The 21732-nt window shown below is 37.8% G+C and overlaps 4 protein-coding genes across 10 annotated transcripts in view; 2 read left to right on the top strand and 2 right to left on the bottom strand.

Annotated features, from left to right (window-relative positions):
* Set8 (SET domain containing 8) overlaps positions 1-21732 on the top strand; it is a 31606-nt gene that overhangs the window by 5393 nt on the left and 4481 nt on the right. For 5 of the 7 annotated variants that reach the window (XM_078184065.1, XM_078184071.1, XM_078184070.1 and 2 more), the window contains exons 4-5: positions 7338-7877; positions 7951-8289. The exons of 1 other annotated variant lie outside the window; for it this stretch is intronic. In XM_078184065.1, the coding sequence (XP_078040191.1) occupies positions 7338-7877; positions 7951-8140 (730 nt within the window). In that variant the 3' untranslated portion in view covers positions 8141-8289. Of the gene's footprint in view, positions 1-7337; positions 7878-7950; positions 8290-8880; positions 8968-21732 lie in introns of those variants that run through there. One more of the 7 variants, XM_078184066.1, reaches the window with a different exon arrangement.
* Positions 325-6645, bottom strand: LOC144471734 (carbohydrate sulfotransferase 11). The gene is made up of 7 exons (XM_078184074.1): positions 6393-6645; positions 5318-5490; positions 1961-2217; positions 1643-1883; positions 1366-1545; positions 1127-1284; positions 325-937 (listed from the first exon to the last, which is right to left on the bottom strand). Exons 1-7 carry the CDS (start codon positions 6406-6408, stop codon positions 850-852), a joined length of 1113 nt encoding a protein of 370 aa, XP_078040200.1. The 5' UTR covers positions 6409-6645; the 3' UTR covers positions 325-849.
* Gos28 (golgi SNAP receptor complex member Gos28) lies at positions 8883-11599 on the top strand. The gene is made up of 5 exons (XM_078184082.1): positions 8883-9019; positions 9462-9637; positions 9694-9875; positions 9951-10019; positions 10094-11599. Exons 1-5 carry the CDS (start codon positions 8986-8988, stop codon positions 10329-10331), a joined length of 699 nt encoding a protein of 232 aa, XP_078040208.1. The 5' UTR covers positions 8883-8985; the 3' UTR covers positions 10332-11599.
* On the bottom strand, positions 11600-20935 carry Sno (Protein strawberry notch). The gene is made up of 18 exons (XM_078184045.1): positions 20559-20935; positions 19995-20076; positions 19811-19918; positions 19515-19742; positions 19099-19221; positions 18846-18986; positions 18400-18767; positions 18067-18319; positions 17628-17953; positions 17273-17553; positions 16824-17185; positions 16668-16733; positions 16290-16590; positions 15833-16216; positions 15055-15621; positions 14662-14975; positions 14478-14591; positions 11600-14351 (listed from the first exon to the last, which is right to left on the bottom strand). The coding sequence occupies exons 1-17, from the start codon at positions 20559-20561 to the stop codon at positions 14485-14487; spliced, it is 4014 nt and encodes a 1337-aa protein (XP_078040171.1). The 5' UTR covers positions 20562-20935; the 3' UTR covers positions 11600-14351; positions 14478-14484.

Below are 21732 nucleotides of genomic sequence, written 5' to 3'. Positions count from 1 at the left end.
AAGTACTATTAATAGCAAAACATTTCTATCAAGTTCTGTAACAAGGCCTATACTGTAAGTTTATAATACCAAAAGATTGCTTGAAAGCAAGAACAAGCATTAAAAAAAAATGTAGTTGTATTATATATTTTTGCATGTAGCAACTGGAAATATAACTCGATATACATTACTACTATGCTATATTTCTCTAGGTAGTACTAGCTGTATCTTAACATTGGAAATAATAACTATGGTAATAATGCTTATAACGATACATGTGTATACAGAATATATACACAAATAGAAAACAGGCAGAGATTTAGAAAACATTTGTGTCTTCTCCTATCAAGTGACTTTGTCTTTATTCGAAATGAGGAAAAGATAACTATAACTATAGGAATGCAAACGCTTAGTTTTTAATAGGAGAGAGTGAAATGCATTTAAGGTCATTAATTCTTTCAATGCTAATCATGTAAGCAATGCAATAATCTTATTATGCATGGATGTAGTCAATTTAGAAACTCTTTAAAATCGTATCTTGACAATTTACAAATATTCATGGTTCTCATAGAGCCTAATACTTTTAATAGATCGTAGCGTGTTATGTGTTAATTATCAAAAATTGTAATACAATAACAATGCCTGCGTAGCAACGTCAACTTGTGAAGCTGACTGCATATTTTTTTTTATCTTAGCAAGTAATTAGCGCGATCTGCATATTAATCCTAATTAATTGATAATCATCACTTTTTATCCAATATGTTCGTTGTTACCGACTTGATGTGTGTCACTGCAAATTCAATGAAGAAGAAAAAAAACAACACATCTGAACATGAATGCCCTAGTTCCCAATGCACCAAACAGCCAGCATTACTTTTTACAAATCAGTTCTGTATTTTCATCTCTCCCAAGTACAATGTAGTCATCAGGAGAATAATCGAAGAGTACAAAATCATACCTGAAATTATATGTACAAATTACGTGCTAAATCAATTAACGACTCTTTATAGATAGGAAACACTTTGGGGATGGATCATCCCATTTAAAATTTTGATTTAAAACTATTTTTATCTCAAGGTTTCGTTTGAGCTGCCAAAGTGGTTCCCAAAATGTTAAGATTTACAATTCATCTTAAATTGTAACTCACCTAAACATCTCGTACAGATCTTTGATCTGTAGTTTACTCAATTGAGCAAAGTAATTCTTGATTACATCCTTCGTTTGAACACCTCTTGTTGGATTCTTCCATTCTGGCTTAATAATGTGTCCTACGTGAGCTTGTCTTATCAGATAATCTTGATCTTCCTTCATAAAACACATATTAGTCTCTTAATAGACTTTGACATATGATTCATAATTCTTATCAGTTAAGTAATAAATGCTTACATGAAGTGTTTCAAATTTCGCTATCACATCGAATCGTACTTGACACGGTGTACAAAAGTTCACGACTGGTGTCCAATGCATATCCAGTTCATTGCCAGCCCTCCACTGGCACAACAACCATCGTATAAATTCCTCGAACAGCGGATACCTCGGACCATGTCTTCCATTCGTTTTTGGATCCTGATTAATTTTAAAAAAAATAGATAACAATGAAAATCCGGATTATTGAATTACTTATTACGAATAATAGTAATAAACTATTGTTGAGTATGTTTACCCTTGATCTGTAGTGCCACACAATATGAGCCCCCAAATTACTATGAAATGTGTGTGGTAAACTGTGTTCCAGTTTATCCCTGTAGGCGCTGAGTAATCTCTCGAAGGGGTGCCTGACTATCAGGAAACTGATGCTGTCGTTTAGGAACTTGTTTAACTCTTCTGCCGTGTATCTAGGATATTTCTGTCTGGCTAGAGAAACTGGTACAGCCTTTGAGGCCTTTAAAAACTGTGGACTGTATCTGAAAAATAAATACAATATCATTGTACTTAGAGAGAATACAGTTTTAGTCGCAGAAGTATCTAAAAGAAATTGTACCCAGCGAGCAAATTGAAATTGTACATCCACGACGTGGACGCTGCTTTGAAGATGTTACACCATATCAAGTGGTATTCTTTGTTTACAAGAAACTCCCAGGCATTGGGTCTATGAAGAGAATCATTTCCAGGTCGATCCAAACCCTCCTCGGCGCATTTCTCGGTCAGAAACTTCCTCCTGTTAGCTAAACGTCGTTCGGTTTCAGCATTCGTTGCTTCCTCCATTAATCTTTCTTCTGGGGTCAGGTTGGAGTCTTCCTAAAAACATGCAATTTTTTTCTATATCAATGCAGTGTTTCAGATTAAGTTCGAAAGTTGCAACTATCACAATTCAATAGTGCATGCTCGAATTGGTTATTAATATCTTTTTTAGTTTTCAATAAAAATAGCTCCTCTCCATTCGAATAGGGGCGAGGATCTGGAACACTCTGTATAGACATTAAGTGTGCGTCACGCGCGCACGTGTAGATTTCGCGCTGGCCGCTTGTACAAATAACTATAAATCTCGAGAATAATGTGCGCAAGTTTTAATTATCTAAAGCAATCGTGTTGGTAACTAAAGAATACTGTAATAAAAGTTAGGGTCGTGTTGCCTGCGAAATAATGTCACGTAAAATAATGCAGCAGCGTGTTTCGTTACGAAATTGATTCGATACGAATAACGAGAACTGTTCTCGAACAGGATAACGCGGTGGTCAAAGGAAGTTATACAACATGACACAGTATTAAATGCCGCGTAATAACACTAGAATGTTACGCAATGTTTGTTGTCACGAATGCGTCAACGCAGCCAGATTTTTTCTATTTATTATCGAAGGTGCAAAATAAGCTAAATGTCCATAATGTAATGGAACAGGACGAACACGGAGGGTCACGTCTCTGTTTTTCATATATCGAACGATCAAGATTCAAATTTTTGTTTGTGTTGAGAAAATAGGATTCGTTATTTCGATCGAGTTTTTGTTTTTATAAGAGGAAATGTTTGAAACAAATTTTAAAATGGCTTTTGAATGACAAACACAGTAGAGAGATTCAGACAGTTATCATAGGTGGGTGGTGCACATAGACAAAGTCAAGGCAACGGCACGCTGACCAGCGTATGGCCCACGTATCCGACGTTTGTGTCGGTGTTGGCATCGGCGTCAACCTCGGCATTGCCGGAGTATTCAGTTTCTAGACGGTAATCAATAAACGGAAGCCGCTGCTTCTGCATTCAGTATTTCCGACCGACTATCGTGACGCCATTGCCAGTTGACCGTGGTTTGTTTTTAGAATTTTTTTAGTCGGAAGTGTGAAATACGATAAATTTTCGAAAAGAATCTACACGCGACCATGACGAGATTTGAAAGAAAATCCGCAATGAACTTCCAAAACGAAAATTGTATATCTTAGGTCCTCTACATTCCCTCAAAATTTTGTTTTAATCGGCGAAACACCGATGAAAATGTATCACACGATCGTACAACATACATTCCCTAGTCGCGGTGACCGTTCGAATGTTTCTAGTGTACATGAAAATTAAGAAATTGAATTAACCTTGTCGGTTGTGCAGAAGGTTAACACGCGTGACGCGTATTTACCAGTCATCCGATAAGAAAGTTAGTTCGAGAACAACGGAGGAAAAGCTTTGAACTCCCGAAGCTTTGGTCAATCGACTAGAAGCCTGCAAAACGTCTTCCCACGATTTCGAGCTTTGAATTGTTTATTTACGTTAAGCGTACTCGATAATTATTTGTTGGCTTTACAGCACGCGAATCCACACATAGGTAACGAGGAATGTGTATACACACCGTCCACGAAAAGATTTCGACAGCAGGGTGCGGGAGTAGGTGAAGCACCAGTTGGTAGTGGGGGGTGGATCGCTACAAGTTTCTCTATGCCATCTTTTCATGGACGGGCAGTACATTTCTATCCTGCGGTTCGTCACTCGCGTCTTGCTGCGCAGCTCGAAACGATTAGCAATGATAACAAAATTCTTGAACGAAAAAAAGAAACCAGATCCGAAATGCCTATTTTTAAAAAACTTTAACCAAAGTTTCTCACGAGCCGGTAAATTAGTTCTGTGTCATCTTAAATTCTGACAATATTTCGCCCGATAATACATCGGTAGAGACGCTTTTATGATAAGTGAAGGAAATCGAAATCCAACGATTGAACGTACGTGATTTTTTTAAGAACTAGTGTTCACGAGAGTGAAAATTAAAGGACATTCCCGCAGCTCCGTGCTATGTTGAGTAATAATTATAATTTGGCGGATTCGGGGAATGGGAAGGTTCGCATCGCGGTGACGGATTTAGCTAGATCGTGAAGTGATCGCCTTACGTAAAGAGATGCGAACATAGATTGGCAGAGTTCCAGGCGCAATGCGGCACGCGATCGTAGACGGTCCACGCTCGCCTAATACTGCCCCTTTAACCATACACAACAATGCTCGCCGCTACCACCCTTGATTCGGTCAATTACTACTACCGATGTGCCAGAGAAATCGATTTTCCATCGATACGCGTTACGACTGTCGTCGCGTTCAATGTCTCAATCCATTCTCGATAAAGAACATTGGCCAACATTTATCCATCTATCCGAGAAAGACCGATATTTTCTAGTTTCTGGTGTTCCGATAACCGATGTAGTAGTTCCGATGATGGTCGAATTTGCAAGACCGTTGCAATTGTCGCCGTGTTTGATTCCAATTTCACCGAAAATACAAAGAAGTAAAATATGTATCATTTTTTGTTACACCGAAGCACGTTTCTAAAAGTAAATGTAACGTGTTTCATGGAAATACACGAAGCTGTGCGGTGCCGGCGTTGACGGACAAAGACCCTTCTCTGTCGAAGACGCTTTTCATCCTACGTCCACTTCAACTAGAACGACAGTGTTCTTCGACAAGCCACGAGTAATTGTTCTTTAGAAAGCCATCCGTCTAATTTTCCGATGTTCTAGATTTTACTGGCACCGGCCTTTTTTTCTAAATCTGACGTTTACTCTCGATGCGACGATGCAACGCGCAGCAATTCGCAGTTTTACAACTTCTATTCAAAGCGTGATACTTGAAATAAAATATGAATCCAACTTGTAACTAGTTTGGAGAGAAAATATGGAAAAATCGAAACAAGTTAACGTCAAGCAAGAGGGAAAGAGGTTCCGATCGATTTTTAGCGGTATGCAACTTATGAATAGTAATAAAAAGCTACCGAATTGATTCGGTACGACGACTGTTAAAATGTGGAAAGATCAAAGAAAAATCAATGAGCCGAACATAACGAAGTTCTCTCGCAGAAACAAAATAGGATCTTGCCTATCTTTCTTGCGCCTCCTCTTCCATTTCCCGCGTGCGGTTAAAAGATTGCTTACTCACCTCCAACAAAAGGCCTTGCTGCACGCTATTGCCAGCATCCTGGCTCGACAGGGCCAGCACCAACAACGTTATCACTCCGGCGACCAATAACACTCGACGAATCGCCGCGAATACATGTCGTCGCGGTGTCATCTTCTCCCTATGGACAATCTTCCTTCTGTACTCATGTCGAACTGCAAAAACATTCGCAGATTTAGGTTTATAACATAGTCTTACAATTTGGATCCCTAATCTCCACCTTCTCGTCTATCTTTAAGGTGACGAAACAATTTTTGAAGTTATTGAACAATTTAAATTGAATATTTCACGATTACTAACAGAAAAGTAGAATTGCAAGGGCATTAGAACAATTTAAGGATATCGTTATATTATTTTCAACTTATCAGAATCATTAAAAGGACATTTTCATTTTAAGCTATGTTTGTTGCAATTAAGAATTTTTATTTTGTATAAAGATCTGCAGTCTAGTCATAGCCTATGTGTCCTACGTGAATTAGAGTTCTCCTCTTAATGTGTTCGCATCTATTATAATGAATTGTGTTCGGACAAGCTTCAGGGTCGCCATAAGATAGTGCTCGTAACGCGTAAAAGCAATTTCACAGATCTTGTTCCGATACGCGCGTGTTGATGAATTTACTTTAACAATTAGCGACGATGATTCTAAATGAGAATGCGTCGAGACAAAAAAAAAAGTACAAAGTTGTACGGTTACGATTTCGATAAAAATCGTACGACCCAACGCCTTGCCAGTGTCCTTTTTAATCGTTTGCTTATCGTACGCGATCAAAATCAAGCACGATTTCCTAAAAGATCAAGGTCGTGATTCCTGTCACACGAATGTTTGCATCGCGAGTCACGGAATCTTGCATAACTGCCGTTCCAATTGGAAAAGTCTCGAGAGAACAGGCAATGCGGTTGCATTGGTCGTGCATTCCCTAGGTCAATAGGTCAGAGAATACCCATCCTTTCACCTTTATCCAATGTTCTCGTGGGAGAACGATGCCGCTCGGTCGTTCACGATCTCTCGATGAACCGCGATGCGTTTATCGAACGATTTGAACTTGGGTGTACGTACCACCGCCAACGGACATATATGCCCCGATGTCAGAATTCAAGGATGCATCTATCGCACCCTCAACACAAAACTGGACTCTCTCGGTTTCGGTGTGTCTCGAGTTCGGCACGATTCTTTTGGGCCCCGATGATCGCGATTCTTGTCGATACACACGTCTTTGGTATCTTGTAGAATCCTCGACAAACGAGACGGACACGTGATGTACCTAACCGATCAACCGAATGATACAGATGACACACGATCACGGCGGCATCCTGCAGTTCACTGAAGCTACTACTCGGACCGTTCCATGTTCCATGTGTCCGCGTATCGTGTCGTCTGCTGCTAGACGACTCGATCGTTGTCTCCCATTGGTTCACGTTTTCGCGGGTCGATTTGTTGCTAAACACGCTTACGCCTGCGCGAAAACACGTCCGACTTTCTAAGCCCGATAATCCCAGTGACAAAGCGTTTTAATTAATCTCGTCTCAAATAATAATTAATAATGACAATACGTTAGATAAGCAGCCAGGTGTGGAACTGTTTAACTTCAAATACGGGAATGAGACTTGCTGGAAGGCGACTTTACCGACCGTGATAATCTAATTTATATTGATATGCTGCTTTTACGCAGTTATCGATAGAACATTCTTTCGGTATCGTAAATTCCAAAATCTTCATTTAATGTACCAGAACTTTTGTCTTCTTCTCATATACAATTTTTTACGCATTACATTACGTTACCTTGCGTCTACATTACATTACGTTACGTCATATTCCATTACATTACGTTACATTGCATTACATTATTATTGTCTCTTAAAACAGATTCTCCATTTCCTTGTTTGTATCTTTTAGCTTTGACTTGTTCATTTTTTTATCCCTTTCCATACCCCGGTAATTTTTATTATTGTAAATTAGCAAATAAATTCATGTTGTCATGACACGTAGAATCTTGTGTTTCAGAATACTATACGATCCCCAGTTTTATATCGATATCAAAGGATCCAGCGAAGTTAGTGGTTCATCGTCGTTCTGGTCTTTTGTGGATAGCTCGTTTTGGTGTCGAACCGACACCATTCAATCCCGTAAAAAAGTCGTTGCCACCGTTGTTCTCGATTTACCAAAATTCGACGAGAATAGGGTTTACGATGTGTACGGCACGGTTTTGTACGAGGTCGATGAAAAACAATATCAAACGTCTGTGCCCTGCGTTCGCTTCTCTATCGAGGAGATGATCGAGAACAGTTGCGGTATTAAATTTACAAATAACGCGGAGCAGTACATTTTGACGGTTAAAAGTATGTCGATCGAGAAGGTTGTCGATATAGAAATCGAACAGCGTCTTGGACACGAAGAGCAGCTTTTAACATGTTTGGCATACTTGTCGTTCAAAGAAATCTGCTCCCGCGTATACTCTGTAGAAACATCCGGATGTCTGATGTTCTGCCTAATAGAGATATTGTCTCTGAACGAAGGGCGGGCCAGATTACGAATATTTTCAAAGTAAACAGAGATATCATTTTACTAGAAATCAGTGTTGTACAAGAGGCGTTACATTTCCTGTTTTATATTGTAGGTCTAGTTGCCAGATGAATATAATCTTACGAGTTCTAAGAGATCAATTTCCACACATGACTGTTCAAGATAATGATAATTGCGTTCATGCAGCAATGGCTTTATTAGAGGAATTAAAGTTGTACGTAAGAAACGGAAGCACTCTCGAGCAGCAAATGGCAAGAGTTAAAACCGACCTACTTATCTCGTGATGACGGTAAAACAGATTTTCTCTACCGCTACGTGTTAACTATTTGGAATTATAACGGAAGCTCGGTTGATGCGAATAATTTATATGTATCTACCGTTCTTTATGTGTTATTAGATATTATTTCAAATACTATAGAGGATTATTCGTTTACATTTTTGTTATCGTTTCCCTAGTTCCTTCTCCTAAACAATAATACCAGGATAGCATAATATAGGTAGCAACATAGTAACTAGTATCAAGAACCCGCGAAAAACCGGTTTTATTTATCGCTAGTTACACATAGGAGTACAGCCATATCATTTTACAGAAGATTTCTTTCCGAAGTTTACATAAACATCGCGTTTCGTTCACATTTCAAATTAAAAAGTTACGGCAGAGTAGCATCGGAATAGATGTTGAATTGTTTTCTTTTTAATTTAGAGTTTAAAGTATAGTATGAAGTTACATATAGGACTAGTCTACTTTTTAAGTTCGTTAGAAAGATACCATAACCAACAATTTGCAAACAATTTGCCGGAGTTCATCGGTTATGTCAGAACAATCGGTCTTTAGTTATCAATTGATTTTTCTTTTTCCAAATGTAAAAATAAGTTGGTATTGAATATTTACTACCGTATCATGGGAATGTAATCCTTGTTTAAGTACTTCCGCCATTTTCCCCTGTTTTTTCGGTGAATATCTGTGTGCGTATAATGTCTCATGGTTTATCTTTAGTTAGTAAGACTTATGTTTCATAGGTAGGTGTCTGCTGCCATCATCTGTTCCGTGAAGGACTTTGTTATGTCGTTGTCGTATGCAGTATCCATCCACGTATTATAAAAGGCTCGTGCGATTTCAGAACAACAAATGGCTAACTCGTTAGAAGTCATCGATTGGGAAGGTAGATTTTATAGAATTGTTGCTAGCAAGCGAAATTTTTTACTTGTCATCAATTATCAAAAAACTTTCTCCAATAAGTAGTATTTATATTATGCTTTGACGTGTTTATGACACTTTAACGATGACATAGTTCGCTATGCTAAGTTTTCTAGGAAAATAATTGTAAAACACTGTTTTTTTTAAATTAAAACATAAAGCTGAATTATTTATATTTCTATTTCGATGATGCTTCATTTTCGTGCTATCAAACTTCCATAACACGTCGTAACTTAATTTTCCTAACCTTCTTAAAGTAGGTTATTAATTACTTGTTTTCTACGTATTTGTTGTAATTGACCGTTTCATTAACTTAATATGTTATTAATCGCATTGTATGCCTGTCGTCTAATTGTTTTACTATTAAGACAACAGTAAGGTTGTTTTTCATTCTACAATATTTGTAGATCTTAGAAGACAAGCGAGACATTTGGAAAATGATATTGATGCAAAACTGGTAGCGTTTAGCAAGCTTGGCATTAATGGGGGTTCCAAGCTTGTAAACAGTGATGAAGTGCCACTTTTGGATGAAGAGCATGTTTTTGAGAACATGGCTTCTGAAATAGAAGCGCTATTAACTAAAGTAAGTTTTGACTGCAAACACTATATTTCAGTGGATTAAAATCTGTTCCGTTATAGTTGTCCTCTATAAACGAGAGAATGAGTGAATTACATCCTAATGGTGCTGCAATGTTGCATACTATGCAGCGTCATAAAGATATATTGAAAGACTATAAACTGGAATTTAGTAAGATTAGAAACAATTTTGCAGCGAGAAGAGACAGGGAAGATTTACTTGGAAGTGTTCGTAAAGAAATAGAGTATGTACAATAACTGTCTTGTTATCGTTGACCTTTTGTTTACTTGGTAACAGTTATAACTTACATTTTGTGCAGCAATTACAAAAGTGCAAGTGGACTAAATCGCAGGGAGATGTTCATGAAGGAAAATCAACATATTCATAAGTAAAGAAACTTTGCCTCTTATAAGTCCCTGTTAATTGAGTACAAAAATGATTGAGAAACTTTACTGTTTTCAGTTCCGATCGGCTAATCAACGATCAAATAAGTATAGCAATGGAAACGCGCGAACATTTGATGACACAGAGGCAGGCGTTCAAACGTATACAAACCAGATTCAATGATATATCGAACCGTTTCCCGGCAGTGAACAGTCTAGTGCAAAGGATAAATTTGCGCAAGAGACGAGATTCGCTCATTCTTGGACTTATCGTTGGTTTTTGCACATTTCTAATGCTCTTGTATGCTTTTCACTAAATTTCATTCCATATCAAAATACTTCCACTTCAATGGGATTAACGGCTAAGACCTATTTTATACAAAAAAAAGTATTGTGCTACTGTATCGCCGTCAGAACGTTCCTATTGATCTAAATGTACGGTCGGTAATCATAATACGCGTATCGCAATAGATCCAGCCTCGTTTGAAACGGGTCGAAGAGTAGCCAGATATGCGTTCGCTAAGGTCCTTCATCTTCAACGTCTGTCTCGTCAACATGTGCCCGTCAGTTGGTCTTTCGCATCTCTAACTCTACCTCTTGGTTTGAACATGTTGACGAGATGTCGAACCTGGCAACCTTCAGTTACCGATATATTGCACAGTAAGTGCGATCGTCATTTTGTCTGTATATGTTTCGACATTTTTTATCAATCTTTTTTTAAATTTGTAATTTCGATAGCATATGGTTTCTTTGTTTTTGCCTAGACAATGTACAGATAATTGTGGAAGATAAACTGAAATATTTTTATTATTAATACCAACTAAACTCGCAGTATACCAATCATGCATTACATGGATAGGGGGAACATTGAAATTGCAAAGAATTGTCCACGATATTGAACAAATGATTGAGTGAATGTGTTGTAAGAATGAGACTATAAAATATGCAAATGTAATATTGTACAGTTTTTTTTATACCTAATTGTAAGCCGTGGATGACTCTATGTGTCGAGCAGGCCTTGGTAATTGAATGTTCACAAATTACCGTGCTATGTGTTCGAACTAGAAATCTCTTATTTTGAACGTGTATTTTATATGCACGTATACACGTGCAAATGAGATACACGTTAGATAGAGATTATTAGTTTGAACCGCTAGCCCTTGGCAGATTGAAAACAATATTCAGTTATCCATGTTTGTTATAGACTTTGAATCAGCGATCGATGTGTTAATTTAATAAATGTTAAATCAACGGTGAAAGTTTACCCATCTTGAATATTATATTTGTATTGTTTCTGTTTCCGACTTCCTCTACACAAGATAAAAAATGTATATGTAAGTTGATTTTTAATAAGTAGTTAGAAACCATAAAATTATTTAGACTTGTCATCGATACAGCAGACTAATACTTAAAGGTTTTTCACTCGTTTTTATTTGCCACTGTGTTTACGAATGGAAAGACAATTTACCTGTAAGTAATTAATGCCTACGAGTTAATGTTTTTTAAATTATTGAATTAAAGGACAGGAGTAATACAATTCTTTGTGACAACGAATTAAATAAAATATGAAAACATTACGATCAAATCAAGTTGAATAAATAATTTTTTCCACTTTTTTCTTCTTTACTAAGAGGTATCAGTTTTACATACACGAAGATATTTATACATGGTGTATAATATATATGCATGTATGTATCTATGTATAGCATATATGTTTACAAGTCTCTTATTCGAGTTCACAAAACGTAGCGCGTTAAGAAAGTAATCGTTCCGGCAAGTACGATGCCAGTTTCCAAGTATAATAGATACCACATTTATAAATTACATCTCGTGTTTTGCGATAGGAACTGAAGCAGAAATTGTAAAAGTATCGAATACAAGGTACATATGCTCACCTAAAACTGCTTTTATATTTTTTAATATATATTATTTACACTTTGAGACCTCCCGTGCCATCATCACAAATCTCACTTTCAGCATTTCAAATTTTATTTTACGCTTTTTGCAAGCGTTTCCTTTTCTTGTTCAAGATTCTACGGTTTTGTACACTATTTAATGGGGAGGCTACAGTTCGCAAACCAAGAATCTATTCAACCATCGATGTTTCGATTTTCCATTCTGCATAACGTTTGGACGCATTCTACAATATTTTCTCATACAATTTCTCTTCTACAAACCGACTTCATTTTGATGAAAGACCATTCCTATCAGAGTATCGTATAAATTTTAATACTGATATTCATAAACCCTGTATATTTTACTTATTTAAAACTGCATCCTCCTCCCAAATTAAAACTATATAAATTAAACTACAAAGATAGATTAGATGCACAATAAAGCGCTGAGCGTTTCTTCGTCGTATGAAATTTTGTAAATAAGAAGAAAGGAAAAAATAATATTATTTGCATTCTTTTTTTTTTGTTGTGGGTGGCGTTCTTCGAAATTTATGGTCTTATGTGTACATAAAAGTAATATATAGTGTAACCGTAGAAACGTACAAGCTTTCTTTTACTTTGTGTGTCGCAACACAACAATTTTCTGTGACAACGCGTTTACTGAAACAGGAATATATTCACAGATTACGACTTTCACGGTTCTCTAAAGTCAAGGAAACGCTTTCGAGTCTGTGCACCTTTCTAGGACAGGAGTTGGAATTCTATTTATGAAACTGGTAATCTACCAAATGTAAAACTGTTAATTAGTCTCTACCTTCCAAATCCGAATCGTCTCCTGTTTTCGCTTACCGCTATTAATATTAGTATTACTATTAATATAGTTTGCTTGTCGTAGACAATAGATTGCGAGATCCAACTCAAATGTAGCACTCTATCGAAACGCGTTCAGGCGTACCGACAAACAACAGACATCTACTCAATATACATGCGAGCTTGCATGACTACTTTTACGATTCTGAATATAAATATATTGTGTCGCGAATGTGTATAGACGTGTACGTTCGCGGGTGTGTCGTATGTACCGTTGAAATCTAATTATTTTTTTTTTTGTTCCTTTAATGCTCACTACTTTTAATAAAATGGGGACTACTGGGAGGCAAGGATGGAATCCGTTTTTTCGAAACAAACTTATCGAATTCAAAGCGACATGCACGAAAATTTCGAAAATAAATAAGTCGATCTACATTGGCACTTGGTTCGCAAATAATGAACGTTTAGCTTCAATGTAACGCTTTTGATTTGTCGATAAGACTTGTCTGCTGCGATTACCTTGCCTTCCACATCCCGTAAATAGTAATAGTTTTGCAATGGGAGAGTACTAGTACTAATGGGAGTAGCGGTAGTGTAATAAGATTAATGGTAATAGTAGCAATTATAATAATTAACTATCCGATCGATTCAACAATTAAACAAAAGTCGAATATTGTTGCGTATACATCTACAATCTCCAGCGAGAATTGATCATTTGCTATTACTACTTTTATCATATATATATATATATATTTATATATATCCCCCCCTCCCCCCATCATACACACACACTCCCTCTCGGTTCTACATTTAATTTTCTTTTCTATATCAGTCAGCAATACAAGTAACTGTATGCTCTGCTATGACTAAAAAATTCTCACAATCTCTCACATGGTGTTGCTTTCGGTATCAGGATATGGTCAACACTAACGACTTTTAATTTCTAACTAAAATTACCCGCTCACTTCTAATCAATTTTACTCTGCAGCAGACGCGAAATAAAGCTACATCATATTGTGAAATCTGTTTAAACTTACTTGAAGGAATGAAAACCTAACCGTTTCTAAGATTTTATCTAGTTGATGAACGAACGACGAACGTACTCTTTTACAAATATTATGTTCGTTCAGAGGAAGTGCTACCTATATTGTAACCTCTGCATAATTTCTATATTGATTTGGAGCGAGAAAAGGATTTGTGAATATAATAGAAAATTCGTATTCGTATTTTCTTGGTCAACTAAACACGCAGTCCATCTAGGTTTAAAATTAATAAGAAGGATAAGAAAGATGAAGAAAAAAGAGAACACCTAACTAATCAATGACGCCGAGATGCGACGAAAGAGATTAACGATGCTTCGATAACTTATAAAATATCAACTTCAGAGCTCTAGCGAAGAGACAAGCTCGGATCTTGACGAGTTCATAGGATCGCGAATTAGAAATATTTATGCCACACTTGCCGTATCGAACGTCATAATACGACACTATAGATTCACTGTTTCGAATATACTTCACACCTCGTGATAGATCTTCGCCATGCGTTTGCAAGTGCACCCTCTCCTTCACAAATTTTGTCGCAAGGCTTAAGAAGAGGGATTTGTCCATTATAAAGTCGCTTCCATTGGTCCTGCTTTTAATAAACGAAATGGTTTTCTTATTTTCAATACCTACCATAATATTTCTATTATTATTTCTACAAATAATAGTTGTGTAACTTCTATATCATTCAACTTAAGCTGTAAAAACAGTTGCTTACCTAGTATTCAAAATGTAAGTTCTTCGGTGTTGTCTGAATCAGATGCTAACTCTTGACGTAATATCTCCATACATGACTTTGGAATTAGAGTACCAACTATCTTCAAACCTTCATCTGCGTCAATAAAGAATTTGTACGGTCTTATCCTATATATTATCAGGATTGTAAAGGTCAAACATCTTACCAGTTCGTAAGCGCACAACTTGCATTTTCGTGTTGTGTCCAGAACGTGTCGCTAAAATACTTTCCACACGACTCCAAACGCTCAATACCGAACCCGACAAAACATTGTAGGATCGTCTTCGAAGCCCCACCTCACAGTCCATACCGAGCGTTGCATTTTTACAATTGCCACGCCAGTAAGCATGAGAACATGTGTCCACGGATGCATCATATTGCTGTGACCAATGAGGTTCTGCTTCGTCCGAAGATACTTTTTTGTATTTCTTCTCCAATTCACCTAGAGTTTCTTGTCGAAGTTGCAAGCCGGTGTTGGGTCTTTTAAATAAAGTTACACATTATTTGGAAGTTTCTACATAATTTGAACAATAATTTCTGAAATATACGGTAACAATACCTGTAAACCATATATAGATAATCTTTCTTGCTCTCGGACTTCTTTTTGCCTGTATCCACGGCGACTGCGAGAATGGCTGTTTGCTTTCCATTACGAACTTGATGGCTCAAGTAAAATCCTTCCTTGGACCCCGTCAATTCGGAACATTTATCCATAGCTTCGGCCCAGCTCATACCACGTTCCACATGAACAACATGAAGCTCGGTTGGCGCTTTTCCTGTCGCATGTTTCCTTAGAAAACGGAACAGTTTGACTCGCTTCACGTTTTCGCCTGCGGTACCCAAGTCAAGGATACCCATGTCGAATCGACCAGTTTTCTTCGCTTGAGTCACGATCGCGTTTAAAGTATCGGTGAAATACTTGAACAAACGATTTTGCAAATCGACTGGCATGCCCAGTATACGGTTCAAGAATTTCGACATATTATTATAATCCTTGTCCAATGTGAGCACACCGGGCGAGCTTTCACTATTGCAGATTAAACCGACGCCCACCAACGCGTCCGCGACGTCTTTGAAAAAGTCGCCATGGTAATCCTGAGGCGGTGGTACGAGCGGAGGTTCATACCTATTTAAATAATTCAGAAAAGGTTGTATTTAATATTGTAAAATATATTATCATATTATATATTATTAATATATCATTATTCAGATTATATGGTAATTTGTAGGCGCGTCAATCGCAATTAAAAATTTCTGATCTACTTGATTGTTTCGAGATTATGATCATCAATGCCGTAGGTAAAAGAAGTAATGAAAGTTAATAGAAAAATACAAACTTCATAATAGTCCTCATTGTCGCTTCAAGAGCTGCACGACCATATTTGTTGTCGATATTAAATTGTGAGAGATCTCTCGTTTCCGTGGCACGGCGATCTCCGTGTGTGAGAGCGCCGAGACTTTCAAGTCGCTTCGCAACAATGGATGCGAATCTTCTTTCTCCTGCCAAGTCCGAGATCAGAAATATGTATTCCGGTGCGTTGACCTGATTGGAACGATGCGTACGTCCAAACTGTTGTATGGCTCTGTCGGCGCTCCATGGTAATTCGAGCGTAATGTGTACTCGCCGCATCTGGTTTCTTGCTCGCCTATCACTTTGCAATGATATACCGCTACTGGCCGCTTCCGAAATAATGGCAACTGTTTTCTCACCATCCATAAACCTGTATCACACAAACCAGTTTAATCACTTTGATTTCTTTTTGTCATCGTCCCTTGCAACACTAGACTACGCACCTTTGCTTTTCAGTCAAATTTAGTGTTTCCAAAGGGACATCGACCTCGGATCTAGATTCGTACTGAATAGTACCGTCTTCCGTTTGAACGACGCGCCCTTTCCTACCAGTCATTTCAGCCACATTCTCAGGACCGCCAAATTCATCTATTAGTTGATCTAGCGTATTAGGTGGTAGTCGTTCTCCAAGATCCTCAATTTGTGATAATAATTCTTTCTTCATGCTGTATGCACGTTCCACAGCATCTCTGGATGGTGCCCGATTGCGAACCGCAGCATTTGCTCCAACACCCGCTCCATATCCTACGTATTAATAATAATATTATCTTGATTTCGGTAATTATTTTATAAAGTGTAACATCGTATCAATTTGTAGGTACCTGGTCGTTTTTTAACTGGTTTCTTCTGTTTCTTGCCCCCTTTCTTTTTTCGTCTATCACCAGAATCTACGAAACGCGTGTAGATGATACGTAAATGACCAACAAAGAGACTAATTTTATGACGCTGTATAAAATGTCTATTTTAACAAAATTTACCAGAATCAGATTCGGTATAGTTGAAGGTAGAATCGGAGCTAATATTACTCTCTTCTTCGGTTCTATGGTCGTCTTCGCTTTCGCTTCCGCTTTGCTTGTATTCCGAGCCAGAACTATGGCCACCGTTCCTTTCATCATCGGTAAAATCGTCATCGGACGGGAACGTGCGAACTCTCTTTGAAGCTCGTTGGGCTGCTTGTCTGACCGGTTTCCTCTTACTACCGCCCGCAGAACCACCTGCGTCCATGTCATCAAGATCCTCTAACCTCTGCATCTTAGAAGGCTCGATACCTAGAACTCGGTGTATATGATTACGGTCCGATGCGGGAAAATGTTTCTCAACTAATGTCTGGAGAACTCCCCTGAAAGAATATAGTACGGTAATTATAGATTCATTTTATGCGCCTTTTATGGCCTAACTATTTAACTTTTCCTATAAAGTCACTCACTTTGCAGTGGACACAAAATCACTAAGTTCACCGTCGTCTCGCTCTAATTGTTCCAAAGTGCGAGCTTCACCTGTAGATTGCAAACCGATTACCACGCATTTACCACACTTAACAGCTTCACGAGCGACCGCAACAGCGTGCTTCACTTTTGCGGCAATACACAAATATTTGAAGAAACGTTGATGTGACGACCAAAATTGACCCCACATGGTCTTTTTCATGCGGTTCTCAGCGTCTAATAATTCTGCCGATTCTTGAAACCTTTGCATCGCTTCAACCCACTAATACAAAATTTTCGTGTTAACGTTGAATACGCTGCACAATCGTACAAGCGATTTAGTTGTTCGATACTCACCAAATAAACAGAGCGGTCATACACTTCAGTGAATTCTTTGGACAGCGGTACTTCTTCTATTTTAAAAGCTACACCATGAAAGCTCAGTTGTCGTGCAATATACATGCCTCGCAATTTCATGTCCATCGCTACAATTTCCATTGTACCAACTCCACGCTTCTCAACGGCAGTTATAAAATCGTTGAACTCAGGGAAAGGTGTTCCCTCGCCCCATATACCGAGACGAACCATATAAGCCATGTTTCGGGGCTCAGAAGCACCTGTGGCACTAGCGTACACCACTCGAGCTTTGGGAAGCTTGTTCTGTAGCTCCAAAACCGTCAAACCTGTAACACATGTTTCTTGAGTATCGATATACACGACTTCACACTGATGTTTGCTCTTCAAGAATGCAAACATTTCGAAGATATTGAAGAATTATAATAGGAATAATATGTACCGGTCTTGGTAGGTTTTGAGCTACCCGTTGGACACAAGTTCTTCGCACGATGACATTCGTCAAATATAATTAGACCGTCGAAATCTTCCCCGCACCATTGCAAAAGTTGTTTCAATCGACTTTTATATTTGCCACCGCTCTGGGATGATTCCCCGATCAAGGCAGAATATGTGCTAAATATCACTCCTTTCTTCACGTTGCCATTCACGGCTGACGAAATTTTTGCGTATTTAAATTTGTTCAATGCATGCACCTGCAAAAATAGCAAAATTGTTTAATATTGCAAGTTGCAATGTGAGCGGAACATTATTTCTCTTTATAATTTCAAATTACCTCGATCTTTGATGCACCGATGTCATTCAAATCACGTTCAGCGTCGTACTTTAGATCATTCGAAACAGAAACCCAAATAGCACGTTTACGGCCTTTTAAATAATTCTCATAAATTATACCCGCTATAGTTCGTCCTTTACCAACTCCTGCACCATCTCCAATCAAGAATCCGGCACGCGTTCCATCTGGTAAAAGGTGTTCATGCTGTTGAGACGCGTACGTTATAGACTCTAGCTGTAAAGCTGACAAGGCGCCCGTTCTTATTGATTCTTCCGGAATTGCGACCTTATACCAAACATCTGTTGGTTCGACACTGGACAGCGACGCAGTTTCTACTACGGGATCTGGATGTTTTCGCCCAAGCTTGACTATTGAATACGTAACAAAAGTTTAATAAAACAGCATTTAGTTGACCAATATAAAAGACTAAAATGAACATATCATACGTTTAGTTGGCATATAATCGGCATAGGTTTCAGCAACGCCCATGTCTTCGTCGTCAACCTCTTCTTCTTCTGGCAAAGTTGGTTGTATATTCATTTTCGTAGGATCTGCCGAATTCATCCATAATTGAGACATGGCCTTGCCTGCAATAATACATGAATTCATATTAATTCATATAACAGCAGAAACGGTGCGAGTTAGATATTTCTATTATAACAAGGATAAAATTTCATGCCTAAATACTAGTCAAGATACCTGATAGTCCAGCCGGCCAGTTTGGGTGTAAACCGTTTTGGTTTAATAGTTGAACTAGGGGATTCACACCCATGTTCATTCCAGGCATACCCATAAAACCACTCATTAAGCTCATATCCATGCCTGGGGAATAATGGTATACATAAAACCTCTGGATTGTTCTTTTAGTAACATTATCGTGATTGTCAATTATTCAATTAATGTGATAATATACAATGGAATAAGGATGTATTGTCATTACACGTGTACATTTTTCTAAAAAGTTACAGCCAAATCCATAAAGTTTTTTAATACGTTTTTAATACGTTAACGTATGTGCTTAGCTAAATCATACATACATTTATATATATATTGATCTTAACAAGCACACAAAAAAGAAATCACACTTTCTTTAAACTTAAATGGATATTGCTTACTCGGTGGAAAAAAGGCTGCAGGATTAAAACCCGCGAGGGTTGCTAATCCAGGTGGAAAACCATATGGGCCAGCTGCAGCTAATTGTCCCAGTTGACTCAATTGACTGGCACTGACAAAATCTGGAGGGGCACCCTGTGATCCACCTACACGGACCATTTCGTAACCCGGTGACGCTGTTTTGGTCACCAATCCTCCAGGAATTTTATTACCAAATTTTTGATTCAGCACTGTGAACGAAATATGTTTACAGAACAACAGGGATATGTCTGTTTATAAAAAAACTTGAATAACTTACTGTTTATTCCACCTTGGCCTTTAATCATTATGTTAGATGGAGCATCAGCAGGTTTTTCATCTTTTATGTTTGCAATACCAGTGGCAGTAGCAAGATCCTTTCCACCACCTGACAAAATATTGTTTCACTTGTTATGTATTCATTCAAGAAAAAGTAAAAAGACAAAAAAAAATCATTAACTTACCTGGTACACCCATGTTATCAGGATCTTCATCCTCGTCGCTGCTGCTATCTTCATTCATTGCATCTTTGTCTCTTTTAGTTGACTATAACAATAAAACATTGATTGACTACATTTCAGAAGATTGCAGATTAGGGAATAAGAAAAAATATAAGGTTATACTAAATTACACACGGAGTGTTTTGAAAATTTTATTCTTCAAGCTTATGTAATTAATTTGAAATATGGTAAAGCTTTCATAAATGCAATACAACAAGTGCAATGGTATTATCTATATTTGACACAATACAAATGAAAGGATAAAATTTTTACTAAAACTTAACCAGTGATAAAATAAAAAATTTTGATTGAAAGGACATACAATTTATTCAATTCTGGGTAAAAAAGTAGGGAGGGGGGCGACAGAATAAAGAGAGAGGGAGAATAGATTGTGAGTCATTAAAAATTACAATGAGGAACGTATACGCGGTACGCGTAGAGCGTCTATAGGTTATAAAATTCATTCAATTCGGGAAAAAGGAAGCGAACCACGAACCATCGATAATAATAAACAAAAATCAAACTCACCATGACAAGAGAGATATCTGTTCGATCGTTCGTATTCTAAAAACTTAACGATGAATAGACACTTGTGCTAAACAAGGAAGATGTTGATACTATCTTCGTCGCGGGCAATGATGCTGACTATGTGACAGAGTGCACAGGGAGATGGTCACTTTTTTTTCCTCCCTTGAGAAAATTATTCGTGACTTGTTTCTCAACGGACAGGCATCACACGAGGACGATCTCAGTACTGGCGGACCGTGCGGGCTAGAAAATCACAGCGTGAGAACTAAGTGTGCGCTTGGACCAAACCATTTATGCGGTCTGGACCGAGCATGCACTTGAAACGCGTTTGCCGAACACGGCTGCCGCCATCTTGGCTTTCGCCCGGCCCACGGTGCACCGCGATGCAAATACAAAAACACACGCGCTGCGCCTATGGCCCCACCGTTTACAGAATAAGATCGAGCAGCGTTGCCAAATTGAGACCGCGACTAAGAGAATACAATATTCTCAGGAAGCGCGTTAACCAAAAAATTGCCGCGCTTTCTAACGCATAATTCATACGATCGATCATTATTCATTTTTATCATCTCGAAGACACTTCGAATCGAGAGTTTATTTTTGTAAACAATTTTTACAAAAATGCGAATCGACTGTCAGTTAGGATTAGAAACCCACTAAATTATACAGTACATTAATACTGTTTACCATAGTATTGTACATCTACTACTGCTATACAGTAACTACTACCACACTACCACTATTACTACTACTACTACACTATTGCTGTTACTATACTACTATTATGTCTATGACTTATCAAATATATATATATATATATATATAATTAATATAGTAAGCTTAAAATAAATAATAGTCACAACGACTCGACGGCAAGGAGAATGTAAAATCAATAGAAATTAGTTGAAAATGGCAAGGAAATTCGTAAATATGTAATCTGGATAAGAAGAAAGTAGATTTATGACGTTTCTCGAGTCGATAGTTCGTACCTAAATTTTTTAAGAGATTCCATCCAATGTCTAGACGGATGTTATAAGCGCGATATCAAACGTTTCGTAATGTTAAGTACTGTTCCGCAAGCTCGATAAGATTGCGAACGATTAATCGTTCTGATGTATAATATTTTCTAGTTAGGTTTTAAATATCGATCGTAGGATATATCGTGGAATCGTAT

The sequence above is a fragment of the Augochlora pura genome, chromosome 6, assembly GCF_028453695.1.
Source record: "Augochlora pura isolate Apur16 chromosome 6, APUR_v2.2.1, whole genome shotgun sequence".
Taxonomy (NCBI): domain Eukaryota; kingdom Metazoa; phylum Arthropoda; class Insecta; order Hymenoptera; family Halictidae; genus Augochlora; species Augochlora pura.
The sequence above is the reverse complement of the archived record's forward strand: the minus strand, read 5'-3'. Positions and strand labels throughout refer to the sequence as shown.